We start from the raw sequence: 16,400 nt of genomic DNA on the forward strand, positions 1-16,400 counted from the left end.
TACAATTAAAATACTGTGAGAGATATAAGAGCGCACTTAGTTTACGATTTCGCCTAAAATAAAGCGCTTTTGCAAACATTAGACATTTTCAGTATTAATAATTAAACAATCAGTTGAATATTAATAATTGTACGTTTTAAAATTTACCTGTGTTTTATCTGCAGGATGGATTTATTTTTACCTCAAATTCTCTTGTACAGTTTTGAGATGAGCACGTGCAGTATGAACTTCAATTACATTACATTCACTGCATTTTGCAGGAAGTAATAACGGTTCAGAATATCAAGTGACTTTATACCCAGGATTTTGAATATTCATGGGGTTTCCTGAACCATTGTAAAGATCAGAATGAAAACTAATACATTCAAGTTTTAAATGATACAGATCATAAAAGATGTAATATTTTCTGTTTTATATTGATTTTTTCTATTTATATATTTGGGTACGTGAATAATTTTTTTTATTAGTGTGACACAAATATCTCAACTTTTATAAATACTTTAAATAAGACAAGCAGAGAGAGAGAGAGAGAGAGAGAGAGAGAGAGCAATTTATATATGAATGCAATTCAAATATTGCATAAACTTATTTTTTTTGAATATGAAAAATTGTTGCACGAGGTGGATAGAGTATAAATGTTAAGAAAAATCAGGTTTTTCTACAATTTAAACCAGTCCGAACCGGTTTTGCAACCGATCGTTATTGATAAATTGCATTGTTAGTCTTCTTCGATATATATGTGTGTGTGTGTGTGTGTGTGTGTGTGTGTACTTTTATTCTAAATATTACTAGTACATGTATATTGAGATGCTTATAACATCTCAAGTAAATTCAAATTAATGCATTTTCGGTGGTATGGAACACTTCAATGTTGTGACGTACTCCCTATCGAAATAAACAACAAAATCAAGTACGATTTCAAAAGTGTTTTCCCTTAGCTGCAGGTCTGTAGCCCCCGGTCTGAAAAAAATCGGATGGACGACCAGAGTCGTCTGTCCGATTTTTTTTCAGACCGGGAGCTACAGACCTGCAGCTAGTTTTCCGTCAATAGTGTTACACAAATTGAAGACAAAACAACATCGGATTCATTAGTTTATTCTTGTCCTCAACGGTAAACGTTTTACTTCCAATGGAAAAAATATATAACACAAATATATTAATTCATCATATCTTTGGGTTACATAAATACATAAACAGCAAAGAAGTTAACTAAATGGGAGCAAAAGAGTAATAATATCAAAAATGTGTATGTAGAATCAGGCACTTGTATAAAGTCTGAGGCAGCGGCTGATAGAGTTCACAGGAGCACTATACCGGTCGGTAGATGGCTGAAGCACTCACAGAAAACGTCACAGAAACAAGTACATTTCAAGAAATCAATGATTACAGACACAAAGGTATACACCATGTTAAATGAGTTGAACGAAAGTCGGCTACAAAAACAGGCAGAAATGAACATCACCATAATGTAACCAAAAAAAAGATATAACATCATCTTATAAATGTGTACAATGTCTGTAAACGGCTACACAGATATTGATATCACGTGGTAGATTAATATCACATGGATCGGGTATAATATCGTCGATATAAATCATATCAAATAGTTTGATACGCTGTACAGCACATGATATCGGTAACAGGCTACACCGGTCATACCCCCCCCCCCATCCCCGCCCTTCACCCCACCCCAACCTGCCATTGCTTTAGAATTCATGTTTAAAGGAATTTCACGCACTTGAAAAAGGGAAACCGACGATAAATGCGTATAATATTTCGATGGTCATAAAACTGGTCTGAACACTGTATTGTCAATTCACCAGAGGCCGGATAGGGCAGAGTTACCTCCCGTCTACCGACTTGGTCCCGCTGTTGATTGTGTAGTAAGAATGATTGACAGCCCTTTAACAAAGTGACCATCCCAATCATCCACATGAAAGAACGGATATTCTGGATAACATTTTTACGTTACTTTTTCTCACTTTTCTTGAAGAACCCCTTTTTAAATATGGACGAACTCCTGCGTTCTTCTTTTTGCGGGGTGCTGCCATTTGTTTCGCCGGATTTCTTGTACACAATAAGATAGTTGTAAATGTTTGGCATCTCATCGTCTTCCTTCTTTCGCCCAAACAAACTCAGCATGTAATTTCCGGTCTGTGGAAGATCCACGTGGTATTTAATCGTCCCGCCTTTCTCAGGCACCATAGCAACGCGATCTTTGACGTCAGCATCCGGCTCCTTGAGGAACTGATGAGTCACGACAACATCCTCGGGCACGAGGATTTCTACAGTACACGTGTTGGAATCGTTCAGTGTAATCTTTGGTTCTTTGGGATTGATGGTTTTGATGCCCAGAGATTCGAAAGTCGGCTGTGGGCCCCACTTTTCTTTCTTAATAGAGGTCTGTTTCTCTGGAATTTTCGGAATATCGACCGGATTGGTGACTTTCAGGCAGTTGATGAGATACTTCATGGCGTGAGACAAGGTGGTGTTCTCTCCTGCTTCTTTAGGGCGGCCGTAGATATCGAGTCCGTACTGCCCCGTCTGAGGGAGAGTCGCCGTGATGTGGATAGTGTCCTTGTCTACATTTGTATTGATGAAGGCGTCCAGAGTTTTGGTTTCCACATTGTTCATTTTGAGTTTTGCTACCACTTGTAAGGGACGTGGCATCTTTAACTTTATATCCAGAGTGTCCTCCACGTTCAGAATTCCCGCCTTGGGGTTGTCTGGTGGTTCATCTCCAGAGGAGCTTCCACTGTCCGACATTCTGTCCCCTTCCGAAGAGTCGGGTGATGCTCGGCTTTTGCTGGATTTCCCTGGTCGCGTTTGAACCACCTTCAATCCAAAGTGTCGGTATCCCTTTTTAGGTCCCCATTCACCGGAAGCGCAATCTGGGAGGGGATGCATTTTCCCACTAAGCGAATTACAAACAACCTTAAACTTACAAGTACACTTCAATCTAAAAGGAGAAATTGATGCCCCGGCAGTCTCCTCAGAATTAATGAGTCTATTGCTTTCCTCAATCTTATTGGCAAAAACTTCAAAGAAATACTCTCCCACGGCTGGGACATGGATGCTGAACATCACGGTGTTGTCAATCATGGTCTGGAATACAAACCTCTCCAGACTGGCGCCTTTGTATGTGGCCTCTTGTCGCTTCTCCTTGTCTGCGTACCTCATCTGATAATAGAAAACCAGGTCATTTTCGTATTCTTCTGGAATTTTTATTTTCACTTCCGTTGCCCCTTTTTCAGTTGTAACAAGGACCGCGGGTAAACTCTTTTCAAACGTCATTCCATAGTGGAAGAAAATGGAGCGAACAAACGGCAAGGCCTCGAACTCTTCAAGCGTGATTGGGTTCTCCAGCAGCTGCCATTTTGGATCAGAGGCCCAGAATTCCTGGATGAACTCGTCCGGATCCGTCAGAAAATAGTGCTCGTCGTACTGATAGCGGATCTGGTCCTTGGACTTGGGCTTTGGTTTGTCTTTACTCTTCTTGTCTTTGTTCAGAACCAAGTGCCTGTGGAATAACACCGCTCTTATGAATTAGCAGGCATTAAAAATACATTTCTCCTAGAAGCATAACCTCAAAATTAACTAAACAAGTTAATTCATACAAGTTTTTGCTTAATTTTAGACGTGAACCCCGTTATCCGTTTATGAAGAAGATTTGTAACCTACCTGGCTCCCCAGTTACACTGGACCAGCCGCCAGTCGCCGTCAATAAGCACGGCATTCCAAGTATTCTGGAAGTGCTCGGGCTTGATCTTCATCCCGGGCTCGTACCCGACACTCTTAGAATGACCTTTGATCTCTTCACAGTTCAGACCGGCGTAACTTTTGAAAGAAAAAATACAAGAAATCGTTATTCAAAAACAAATCACCGTAAACAACGTCTTTGCTATTTTCTATCCACAATTCTTTTATTGTCGTATTTTGTTAATTTATGAAACTACAACTTTTTTTGAAGATTGTATCTGTGTACGACGCATGTATACAGGGACTTACAAGCAACACAACTGTTTTAATTGTTTGATATTTACCTGCACAATCTCATAAACAGCACGTGATAAGTTTCTGTTCCGTATTTAATTCCTCGAAGGAGACCCATTGGAGTGTCTGTTTCCATGGTTTCCTCGAATTCCATTACATTTAGATCTTTCACCGTAATCCATCGGTAGATGGCCCTGAAAAATATTACCAATATATTATTTGGCCTTAATTACGGATGTACCGATTGAAGTCGGGGTTATATGCATAGATATGGACCACAAAACAAGTCCTTTTGACTTTGCTATTCCAGTTAATTACTATTCCCATTGGAATATTTTATACGAAATATACAATATATAACAATGTAAAGTGATCCTAACTCAGAAATATTAATTTAAATTTTCGTCACTATGTGTAGTATATTCAGGCAGCTTTAAACAACAATTGTAGAGACAGAGGTTTCCGCCAGAAGATTTTGGAAAATATCAATATTAAATATTTTTTTCTATACAAAGTTTTTTTCACGAGAGATCCTGCTATCGATGCATTTTAAGATTTGAACTGACTGCAGACAATTGTTATCTATCACGAGAAAGTATAGGTAATGTTTACAGAGTTCTAAATAGCCCCCGGTAACAGTTCATGACGATGCCTCACACCAGTACTTGTGAAGTACATCAGGTATTAAATGTAAACTCTGGAAATTCTTTAATGTGATCTTATTTCGGGTTATTAGCTCCATTGATTTCCCGACTATTTATCTCCTTTTAATACAGTGTGATCTTGTTTGGAGTCAGTGAGTGTGGATGATGCTATCGTACCGGGCTTTTTCCAGATCAGTGACCAGATTCTCTGTCAGCTGTTGAACCAAATCTGTATAGGTAGGCTGTTCATTTTCAGCAACCTAAGGAAGGCATTAATCAAGAAATTAGTCAATCATGAAATATTAATGTTTTTCTTTTTTCCTGTCATATTGTTACAAACCTCAAAATATGAAAATTTATGATTTTCGTGATATTTTTATTTTGGTGAGGATCAAATAGAACTGCTACAAGTTATTTCATCTGACAGAAAACACGAAAATAGTTAGACACGGGGGAGATATACCTTGATTGTTTGTTCGTCGATATCATTGAACTGTGATGGGTCGACGTACAAGTCTTTCTTCCTGCACGAGGGTGGGTGAGGTGAGGGGATTTCTGTAGGCGCTACAGGGATGATTTCTAGAGCCTCCAATGCTTCCTCAATCTCTTCTGTGTCTCCGTTGGTTGTTCCCCCGTCAACCTGTTACACAAATTACAAATCGTATGTCAACAAAGAGGACAAGATTTGTCAAAACTACATAAAAAATATAGAACACGGTTTGATAGTAAACAATTAACTTTGAGAGGTCTAGACATTTATAAGCTATTACCAGCAACCAAATTCTTGGTAAATACAAGTACCAATTTCCAATGCCAAGCATCAAATGGAATTACCGAGAGTTCCCCAATGTTAAGTTTTCTACCTCTCACAGCAATAAAATACTGAGAGTCCCTAGTGCATGGATAAGTAACTCACGTGGTCCGCCGCCAGCTCCTGCTTCAGTTCTTGCTTGAGTTCCTCCTGTTTCTGGGCCAGAACCTCCAACATCTCACGACTCTGCCGCGCCACCATAGTAGCCGTCTTCTTCTGCTCCTTCTCTTTCAGTCTCAGCGTCATCGATTCCTGCTTCTTTTTCTTCTTTTCTTGAATTATGACCTCTATCTCTTTCTTCTTGTTTTCAAAGTGTATGGTCATTTGCTAAAAAGAAATATTCCATAGAAATATATATCTTACTTTGCTACAAAGCTGCTACTGAATTGATGATTGACAAACATATTTACGAAATAAAACTTTATGTTTTACATCGTGCAGAAAGTACTTATATGAAATTTATCAGATACAATTGCAAATATTTACATGTATGCAAAAAAACATGTTTGAAAAGAAGTTATTTATTTACGGTACCTTTTTCTCGTTGTCTTTCATCTTTTTCTTCTTTTGTCCAAATTCTTTGTCGAATTTCTCAGTGAGTTCCTTGAGTTTGATTTCCCATTCCTGCTGTAGTTCCGCCGACAGACGGAGGGCTTCCTGCTTCCGTTCATTATGGAATTCGTCCAACAGTCGGTCCTCCTCCCTTTGGTATTCAGCCTCCAGGCGACGCTGTTCTTCTATCAATTTCTTCCGCTTTCTGTACTAAAAAAGATGATAAAAATCAATAAATACTAATATTACTATTCATTAGTACAGCTTGTTATTGAAACACCATTATGATTCTTACGAATTATGAGAGCATCATTCTTTTTGCAACTATGTAGCCAATATCATGAATATGACTAATATGCTCTTGAGAAATGTCTCTATTCGGTGAAAAGTATTCACTTTGACGCTGTTGCTACACATTATTAATATTACACACTCACACATGCACCTATAATAGATTCAACTTTTTTGTCCCAAACCACATTGATAGCAAATGCGTACATGTACGTTAAACAAGGCTTGGTTATAATCGTTATACATATATTAGACTAATCATATTAGATGCATTAGAACAATTTTGTGTACTAGTATACGTGGTGGTTGCATGGCAAAGAAAGCAACGAAAATGTTTCATTTTTACGCACGAAAATTTAAATTGAAAAAGGTTTGTTCCTAAAAACAGATACCTTACAGGTTGAATGCAAATCTTAATTAGTTTTATGTAAATGAGGCATTTCCCAGGAATTTGGCTAGTTTGAAACGGCCTCCAGATACGGTGGGAAACTATCGTTTGAAGTCGGCGACTGCATTTTACCCATATATAGCGATGCTTTCAACATTTCTATTTCACCGTCTGGCGGTTCAGTGTATACTGGGAAACCTCGCTAAGGGCAGTGGGGCAATACACCAAACTGGACTTCAATTACATTTTTCAGAAATAAAAAAAACCTCGCATATAAACATGCGATACAGGTAGTTTGGTTATACTTCTTCATAGGTCATCCATATATATATATATATATTCTGGACAAAATAAAACTAGTACAACTCCAGGCTAAAAAAACCTTTCGTGTCCTGGTGATTTCATAATTCTGTAATTCCTGCATTGTTGTGATGTTTTATCTTATTGTGTAATAACTGTATATATGGGTTATGTCAGGCTTGTTCGTGTTTGTCCATATCTTTGCTTTTCATAAAAACAGTTCAGTTTTACATTTACAGACATAGTAAACATTAATTCTTGCAGCCTTAATCCCGTGTATTCATCTTGTTTAACCGTGAACTCATAGCCTGTTGGGGCATTCAACTTTCAACATATTGTGTAAATATATTACATGCATGTAATAAATTGAAAACCTTAGGATATCAAGTATCCACAGTAGCGATATCTTGATATTAGAACCCAGAAATTCGAGCTCAGTCGCTCTGTAATTCTTTTTAAAGCAGAATCAAGTAAATAATAGTAGACCGATTGGTTTATTGAACTCTCCTTATGCCCCCCCCCCCCCCTTACGTGACGAAAACTACCGAAACCTAAAGTAAGGTTGGTCCGCGTTCACGCAAAATCTTAAAAATATGGTTATTTCCATATTCAATAAAAATCAATTGTCTATTATCATACGTTTATTGATTTTAATTTGTTTGGCCCCCGGTCCTTAAGGTTTCTGTTTCCTAGGTTTTCCATATTTTCCTGAACAAACCCCTGTAGTATGTCATCGTGCCGCGCAGACGACATCCGCCGTGTCGTTAATGTGTCGTCTGCTGGTCTTTTTTTTTCGCCATGTCCGACATATTGTCCCCTCTGGAGATGCAGTGGACATGATTGCAATGACCATTATGCCTTATGAATAGATGTGTAACTGTCAATGTCAAATAAAACCTTCAAAGGAAAACGTCTTTTACCTGTCATTTTAAACAATTTTGTTTGCTCTATTTAGTAAACAATTTTGTGAAGACCGAATTATGATAATCATTCAAATTCTTTAAATTTCTAATAATAAAGGAAGCAATAAAAGATAAGGGTACGTTTTAAAATCCGTGTATTTTGGATATGATTATGAACAGAAAGTCTAGGAATTCCACCCCAGAATTGTCAGTCTTGAACAAAGAAACAACGAAACGAAAGAAGACGTTCTGAAATTCCTGAGAGGAAACATTGTAGGACAAGGCAAAGGGGAATCCCCCTTGGATCGTGACTGAGCTAGAAGACACACAACAATTAGCGGCTTTTATCTCCCCCCAAATCGTCCGAATCCCCCAAAACACAGTAACAAGTACCCGGATGAGTCAGACACTGCCTAGAGTCTTAGGGATGCTTGTAGCGATACACCGGACATTTCAGAAAACCTGAAGCCCTAATCTCCGCTGTAATGACCGTCAAGTACTTTGTGTTTTAGTTTTTATAATGAAGAGGTGTCGACTTTTCGTTCTTTGAGGGGTTCACGGGGTACAGGAGACTAAACTACAATAGTGATTAAAGCCTGCGTAATTCTTTTAATCCTTTGTTAAACACAGATAACGGAATAATCCGGATTACTTAATCCTAATCTCCCTCCAGACATTTCTGGTTCCCGTGTGTACATATGATCGGGCTTGTACCCGGCATGAATCATATATAAATAAATAAATACAAATATATATTGTCATGCAATGTACGGAACCCCATCCAGCCACCCCACACACTCCAATAACAAACTAATCTTTATTTTTGTTGTTCTTCTAAATGTTTAACTGCATGTTGTTGTTTTTTTTCATTCATTGTGTTCACTTACCAGTTATGCATTAACACTAAACACAAAATAACAATACCTTTAAAATGTTTGTTCTCAAAACTTAGTCGAAATGTCAATTATTTGCATTTCACAATCGCATTATAGTTAGACTATAGGGCTAAAGGTGTTGTTTTTACGATGCCTCCCCCGATAAATTCATATAAAAAGTAGAAGTTGTGTGTCGACCATTAAATCGGGACATTAGCGGTGACGGCGGTGGGATATAAATATAGACGGGAACTTGCTCGACAACTTCTCCTGTGTCAACAGTCTATATTGTCCTATTATATTACAACCGTATCAACTTATTCCACCGACAAAAGACTTCTAAATCCACTTACAGAGAGTGCTGACATGCAGCATATCGTGCTAGCTGGTCACATAAGACATCAAACCTGTTATATTGTTAATGAAAAAGGAATTGATAGACTATCTGACACCGATATCGGATTGCAAGCATCGGACATAAAGGTCCAAACAAATGCTCAATAAAGCCCTCTCTCTCGGCACTACACCGCGCGGAGGGTTTCGGAGTGACCAGTCCTAGGGTTGCTCCGTGGTTTATCGGGGGCTGATACACAGAATCTTTAATCCACAACAAGCCAGCTACTGATTAGACGGTGTATTGGTAATCAATAACGAACTCAATGAATAAAACATGCCACGACTGAAGACAGGCTTCAGAAATCAAAACACGTGTCTGTACAGTAAAAACATGACCCGGGTAGATCCTCGCACATGTCAGATCACTGTGTACGGGACAGAGTTGATTCTGATCCTGTTTTCAATACTTTTTTCTGTTAGTGTAAAAACAGCTGAAGAAGGGCTGTATTTAGAACATAATAAACGTGTTTGGTTTAGTTTGAGATACTTACAATGTTTGGGGGATAGTGGTGCTTGTCTAGCTTGCGTTGGTAGCCCTGTCGCAGGAGCTGCGCCTCTATGGGGCCCTTGATATACAGTGCATTACTATCTATGTCGGCGCCTTTGTGGAGCGCCTCCGCTGTGGCGCGTTCCGCCACATAGTCCTGAGTTTTCGGTACGGTGGTGGCGCGTTTGATAGCCACGGCCTCGTAGTTATAGCTTGGTTTTCTGAGGGTACCCGTCAAGCGAACCTCGGAGTTCATTTTCTTGCTCATCTTTTTGTACACGTTTTGACTGGCGATGGCACTCTTGATCCCCATGGCACCATGGTCAATGCTGGAACCTCCCACCCTGGGTACGTGGGTCCCGCAGTATACTTCGCGATCATTGGCACTCGTTTGGTTAGAGAAATAGTTCTTGATTGTCAGGAACTGTCCACAAACGAAGCACTTAAAACAGTTCTTGTGGAACACAACATCGTGGACGGGCCCGATCTTCTCGGCCTGGTACACCTGAGCCTTACACCTGTGGCAGGAATTCCCCTCGGAGAGGGTAGGCCGAAACAGGGAGGAGAGTCGCTGGAAGCCCCTCTCCGCGGACTGGGATTCCGCCGTGGCGACTGCCATTGATTCTGTACCGAGTTCAGACAAGCTATTATTGAGCCATAACAACACAGCCACACAAATCCAACATAAACTCAGTTAGCCCACAATACCCCTGTCTCCCTGAATCTCTCTCCAAAGTCTCCAAGAATGAAGGAAGAACCAACACAATAGCCTCGTCCCACAAAATATCGTTCCGTGTTCACTCCGACTTACTTCGATCCCCGAGATCTATGTGAAAAATTCTATAGCGGGCGATTCCATTTGACAGGTAAGCGCGCATCAGACCGTAACCATTGACACAGGTATGTAATTTAGGTAAGCGATCCACACCTGAGGTTACAGAAAAGCTGACGTCCCACACAATCAATTAACAATTAGCAAGAAATGTATAAGTCTATTAACAAGCGGCCCTCCCACGGATTAACAAAGTCGGACCACGATAAACCATCATTATTGTTTTGTAATTAATAATCATTACTCTATGAAGTTTACATTTGCTCATATTATCTCTTATTTCCTTCCGCTTTGAATTTAATTTGAACAAATCAACGTCTATGTTTTTATGGAAAGAATAATTCTGTAAAATTTAAAAAAAATTGATTTTTCTTCAAAAATTATTTTTTTAATAGAATGAATATATACTTATGTACCTGTTTAGAATCTAAATAACACTGTGTACTGCCTTTTCACCAGGACTAAGCTACTCCATGTTTTTCTAAAAAAAAAAGATTTTTTTTTGGGGGGGGGGGGGGGTTACCGACACCAGCATACCCTCGGCGTAAATCGTGATTTGAATGAAAATAGACTCGACTGATATGCGAGCATATTTTCTCTTTATTCAAAATTAAAAGACCATATCATTCGCAAGATCTAGGGCATAAATAACGATAAATAATGGATATCATCATGTGTACGTAATCAATTTAAATGAGAGAGGGGTGGTCTTGTACAGAGAGAGAGAGAGAGAGAGAGAGAGAGAGAGAGAGAGAGAGAGAGTTGATTTTGGACACGTGTTCATGAAATATAACACGTTATATATATATATATATATATATATATATATATATATATATATATATATATATATATATATATATATATATATATATATATATATAATTTCCAAATACAACAAAAAATAAATCGGCACAGTTTTAAATAATTTAAAAATGATAAATATCCAGAATAAAATCACAAATTGATCCTATTAATCGGTTAATAGGATCAATTTGTGATTTTATTCTGGATATTTATCATTTTTAAATTATATATATATATATATATATATATATATATATATATATATATATATATATATATATATATATATATATATATATATATATATATATATATTGTGGGTGGGGGGAGGCAAAAACAATGAGGTGAATATAAAACTTGCTCACCCTGTAAACCAATTATTTTTATAATGTCTGAAGTCATATAAATTTAATGTTATTTCACTTGAATAATTATTGGTCCCATTTAAATGGTAATTGTTCTGAGACGCTGTGATAGTACTAGTAATTGATATCATAAGAGTGATTAACGAATGCTGTGATTTACACACACCTGGTTTGGCAATATGTTGTACAAGGGATTAAAGGGGACAATGCTGGCCATTCACTGCTAAAAAGGTGATTTGAACTTAAATAATAATAATAGTAGATGTTAAAGATGTGCATGAAGAAGAAGAAGAAGAAGAAGAAGAAGAAGAAGAAGAAGAAGAAACATGACCTCATATAGAACCTGTGCGCCGTTTTTAATTTTCTTTCAAAGAATGCATAACGTCATCGACAATACGAAGTAATTTGAGGAATGGCAAGATATTTATTTGTCATTCAAACATATCTTGCAAAACATTACTTTGTCGAGAACAGGTGAGGTTTGCTTGACAAACACCTTTAGGGAGTCTGGGGTCGACCGGGGATTAACGTGTCCATAATCAGCCGTCGTTTACTACCTGTATTTTATACATGTAAATCAAAATATAATACAGAAAACGATCGCTCTGTGTATGCACCACATATCAAAAATTGTTATAATCGTAAACTTAGTTTTATGATTGTTAAAAAAGATATTTTTCCTTATCCGTCCGGTATGTGCATTTCTGAGTGGGTTATGGTGGATTAGGTATTTATCTGTAAGAATCTCTAGATAAATACCTGTCCTCATAACTGGGTTTATATATATGATAGACGGCCACTTTATTGACATTGATATTATAATATATCATAATGCTCGAAGGAATTTAAGTAAACATCGTTTTTAATGTTAAGAATAACAAGAAGCACTGCAATCCATCGTTATCAATCCCTGACTCGGTGTGACGGGCGCTGAATTGTTGGTGTTTGCTCGGGGATATGAGAGTAAACAAGATGGACCGTTTTGATCTGAGGAGAACTTTTCCCTCCACGGTGGAATGCAGGTTCTGATGACTGCTGATATTTGGATTTCATTAGGGTAACGTCGACACGTCTGGGTGAGGTTTTACGAAGAGTGGATCCAGATAGAGACACAGACTAAAAGTAATCCTTTGTGTGCGGATCTAGAGCGGGGGTGGGGGGGGGGGGGGTGTCAGGAGGGTCCAGACCTTCATGCAAATTTTAAATTTCTTTAAATTTACATTATAAAATTATCACCATGTAAAATGTATATTTTACATGTTCCGACTATTTTCTATAGTTTAGCTTGTTGGTAAATTAACGTTATTCACTCTTCTTAATTATCGTGAAATTCCTCCTGACTGTGATGTGATAGAATGTAAATTAATGTTTATCAAACGCCTTAACTGTAACAAAGAAATAGGACATCAAAGTAATCAAGTGTAGCTTTGGGAAAGATACTTATTAGAAAGGCGGGATTGAAGGACAATGGTTTCAACTATTGTATTGTTTATTAGTCAACAGCTGTACAGCTCATAGACATATACAATTAATATACACATGTTATAATACATATACTGGTCACTTGAAAAAAGGCAAGTTTATACATGAAGTTTTCTGATTACAAAAGCATTTTTAATATATTTACCTAAATTGCACAAATCCTTTACATTTTGTGTTGACAATAATAGAATTAATTTAAAGACAGAGGGTTTAATATAATAAAACTTCTTAAGGAATTTTTCTCTTAAGTTACAGTAATAGGGACATTTCAATATAAAATGATATTCATCTTCTATATCTAAAGTACATAGAGGACATAAACGTCTTTGTAATGGAACATTGTTATATCTGCCAGTTTCGATGGTAAGACAATGGGATGATAATCTTAATTTACATATAAGTTTCTTATATTGTAAAGGAATTCTTTTTGTTAGATATGACTGCAAGGTACAATGATCAACTAAATATCTATAGATTGTACATTTGGAAGAGGCATTTATGTCAGCTAGTAAAGACTAAGAACTAAGAAATGTGTGTTTGACACTAATAGAGTTAATGCAATTACATAACAATTAGCGGATTAACGCAGGTGAATAAATGGGCGTTTACCTGGACGATGGTCAGTTAGGATCAAGAAATATATTCTCTGATTGGGTGATTTATACATGTCAATTATTTAGAGGGTCACGCCAGTAATATAATATTATATGTTTTAGAGATGTTTGAAGTTAGTTGAATAGAGTCAGAGTTCGATAGATAGAGGTTAAGAGTCAAGATACAAGTCGTCCGTCTAATCCGTTACGTTTTCCCTCACTGTCATATGTAGGTTAACATTAAGTTAGAATTATTAATAAGCGAGTTCCCCCTTTTTAATGTGTACGGAGTGGAGAGTAACTGTTTGTATAATTGTGTTATTAACTGGAATAAATGTGGAAAATACAGCGAGTGTTGAGCTAATTCCCTAGTAATCGCCCGGGACAGAAAATACCCCATACGGTACAAAACCGGCGGTTATAAAATTACCAAAATATGCCTAGGAATCCGCCTGGAAAACTCAAATAACGCCCCCCCCCCCCGCCCCCGGAAAATGTCCTGGGTCCACTCATGTCCTTGATTAATGAAGGGGCATGACGTCCTAATTAAAACTATGTCTAGAGGCGTGACGTACAAAATGCGAAACGTATAAAGCTGTAGTTATGGGGAGTGGGTACATATTTGCAACAGACCCCTTCTATTCATTAGACAGAAAGGACAGCATATTATAGCCCCCATGAATTATAAATTATAGTGTTGTAATTAAGTAATATTGGTTAATTTTTGGTGGTTTCTTTATTTTTTTACATTCACATGCAAGATAAAACCAAAATCAAGGTGTGATATATAGAGGGTTGCAGCAAGCACCTAGTTATTTTGATTTTCCTGAATATTGGATGAAAGTCTTTCAGGAAAAAATTGCATAAAATGATGAATGGCCACTAAGAAATAACGAACAAGTTGGGGGGTGAGGGGGTTGGGGGTTGGGGTTTGTCTAAATGGTCATAGTGTATAACAGCCATGTGAAGAATTTGTAATATCATTTTAACTATTAATTCGATCATGACCACTCCGTGATCATTCCTTAAGGTACTAAATAGTTCATTAAACTTTGAAATAGTTTCTAAAATCACCAGTAGATTACTCGACTATGATAGACAACATGATGCACAAGACGTACACAAGTCAAATAGGCAAAAAAATGCAACATTGGATTAAAAAAATTGATTTTCCAAAATTTATTTCAGTAAATATATGAATAAAATCCTGAGGCGGATTCGAACTAATAATCTGCGGTTACAAGTCCGATACTGAAACCACTGAGCTATCTCGTAACGTAGTGTTTTAGAAATACATGCATTTGTCTTGGTTTATCGAGGTACCTTTTGGGATATGTTATATGCCCCGGACTTGTAAAGATAAGTCACTGCACGTGTTGTGTCTACTACCGCTTCAGAAACCCACACCAAAGGTCCATGTTACTCAGAAATATACAACAAAAGACCAAGTTACCCAGACACCCACACTAAATAACAATGTTACCCATACCAAAACTCTCTGTTAACTAGATACACACGCCAAAGGACTATCTTACCCAGAACCCTACTCAAAATGACCATCTTACCCAGAAACCCACACTAAAGTGTCAGGTTACCCAGAAACCCACTTCAAATGACCATGTTAGCCAGAAACCCACACTTAAGGGCCATGTTACCCAGAAATCCACACTAAAAGGTCAGGTTACCCAGTAACCCACTCCAGATGACCATGTTACTCAGAAACCCACACTTAAGGGCCATGTTACCCAGAAACCCCCTCCAGATGACCTTGTTACCCAGAAACCCACACTAAAGGGTCAGGTTACACAGAAACCCCCTCCAGATGACCTTGTTACCCAGAAACCCACACTTGAGGGCCATGTTACCCAGAAACCCAAATTAAAGGGTCAGGTTACCCAGAAACCCCCTCCAGATGACCTTGTTACCCAGAAACCCACACTTAAGGGCCATGTTACCCAGAAACCCACACTTAGAAACCCACACTTAAGGGCCATGTTACCCAGAAACCCACACTTAAGGGTCAGGTTACCCAGACACCCCCTCCAGATGACCATGTTACTCAGAAACCCACACTTAAGGGTCATGTTACCCAGAAACCCACACTAAAGGGTTAGGTTACCCAGAAACCCCCTCCAGATGACCTTGTTACTCAGAAACCCACACAAAAGGGTCAGGTTACCCAGACACCCACTCCAAATGACCACGTTACCCAGAAAACCACATTAAAGGGCCATGTTACCCAGAAACCCACACTGAAGGGTCAGGTTACCCAGAAACCCACTCCAGATGACCTTGTTACTCAGAAACCCACACTTAAGGGCCATGTTATCCAGAAATCCACACTAAAGGGTCAGTTACCCAGAACTCCACCCCAAATGTCAATTTTACCCAGAAACCCACACTAAAGGTCGATCTTTCTCAGAAACCCACACTTAAGGTAACTCCATATCTATAAAATTGTGGGTTCAAAGTTAAAAACTAAATTTTTTTTAACTTATTGGACTTGAATTTCATCAATAAATAAATAAAATATATATGTATCCATACTATTTACGATGTAAGGTAATAAAAACCAAAGACTGAAATTATCATCTGAAAATCACACTTTTTTTGTTTAAAAATTATATTTAAGTGGATGGATACTTGTTTGTCTATTTAAATTTTATTGCTTACTATGCCAGA

The 16,400-nt window shown here is 37.9% G+C and overlaps 2 protein-coding genes across 2 annotated transcripts; one reads left to right on the forward strand and one right to left on the reverse strand.

Moving 5' to 3' along the window:
* Positions 1-1,081: 1,081 nt before the first annotated feature.
* On the reverse strand, positions 1,082-10,474 carry LOC128166397 (hillarin-like). Its single transcript, XM_052831529.1, has 8 exons — positions 9,644-10,474; positions 5,983-6,210; positions 5,554-5,775; positions 5,101-5,277; positions 4,815-4,897; positions 4,044-4,187; positions 3,682-3,837; positions 1,082-3,520 (listed from the first exon to the last, which is right to left on the reverse strand). Exons 1-8 carry the CDS (start codon positions 10,256-10,258, stop codon positions 1,969-1,971), a joined length of 3,177 nt encoding a protein of 1,058 aa, XP_052687489.1. The 5' UTR covers positions 10,259-10,474; the 3' UTR covers positions 1,082-1,968.
* A 3,248-nt stretch (positions 10,475-13,722) lies between these two features.
* LOC128166050 (uncharacterized) lies at positions 13,723-16,123 on the forward strand. The gene is made up of 4 exons (XM_052830955.1): positions 13,723-13,779; positions 15,228-15,338; positions 15,438-15,737; positions 15,833-16,123. Exons 1-4 carry the CDS (start codon positions 13,723-13,725, stop codon positions 16,121-16,123), a joined length of 759 nt encoding a protein of 252 aa, XP_052686915.1.
* The last annotated feature ends 277 nt before the right edge of the window (positions 16,124-16,400 follow it).

The sequence above is a fragment of the Crassostrea angulata genome, chromosome 10 (genome assembly GCF_025612915.1).
Source record: "Crassostrea angulata isolate pt1a10 chromosome 10, ASM2561291v2, whole genome shotgun sequence".
Lineage (NCBI taxonomy): Eukaryota > Metazoa > Mollusca > Bivalvia > Ostreida > Ostreidae > Magallana > Magallana angulata.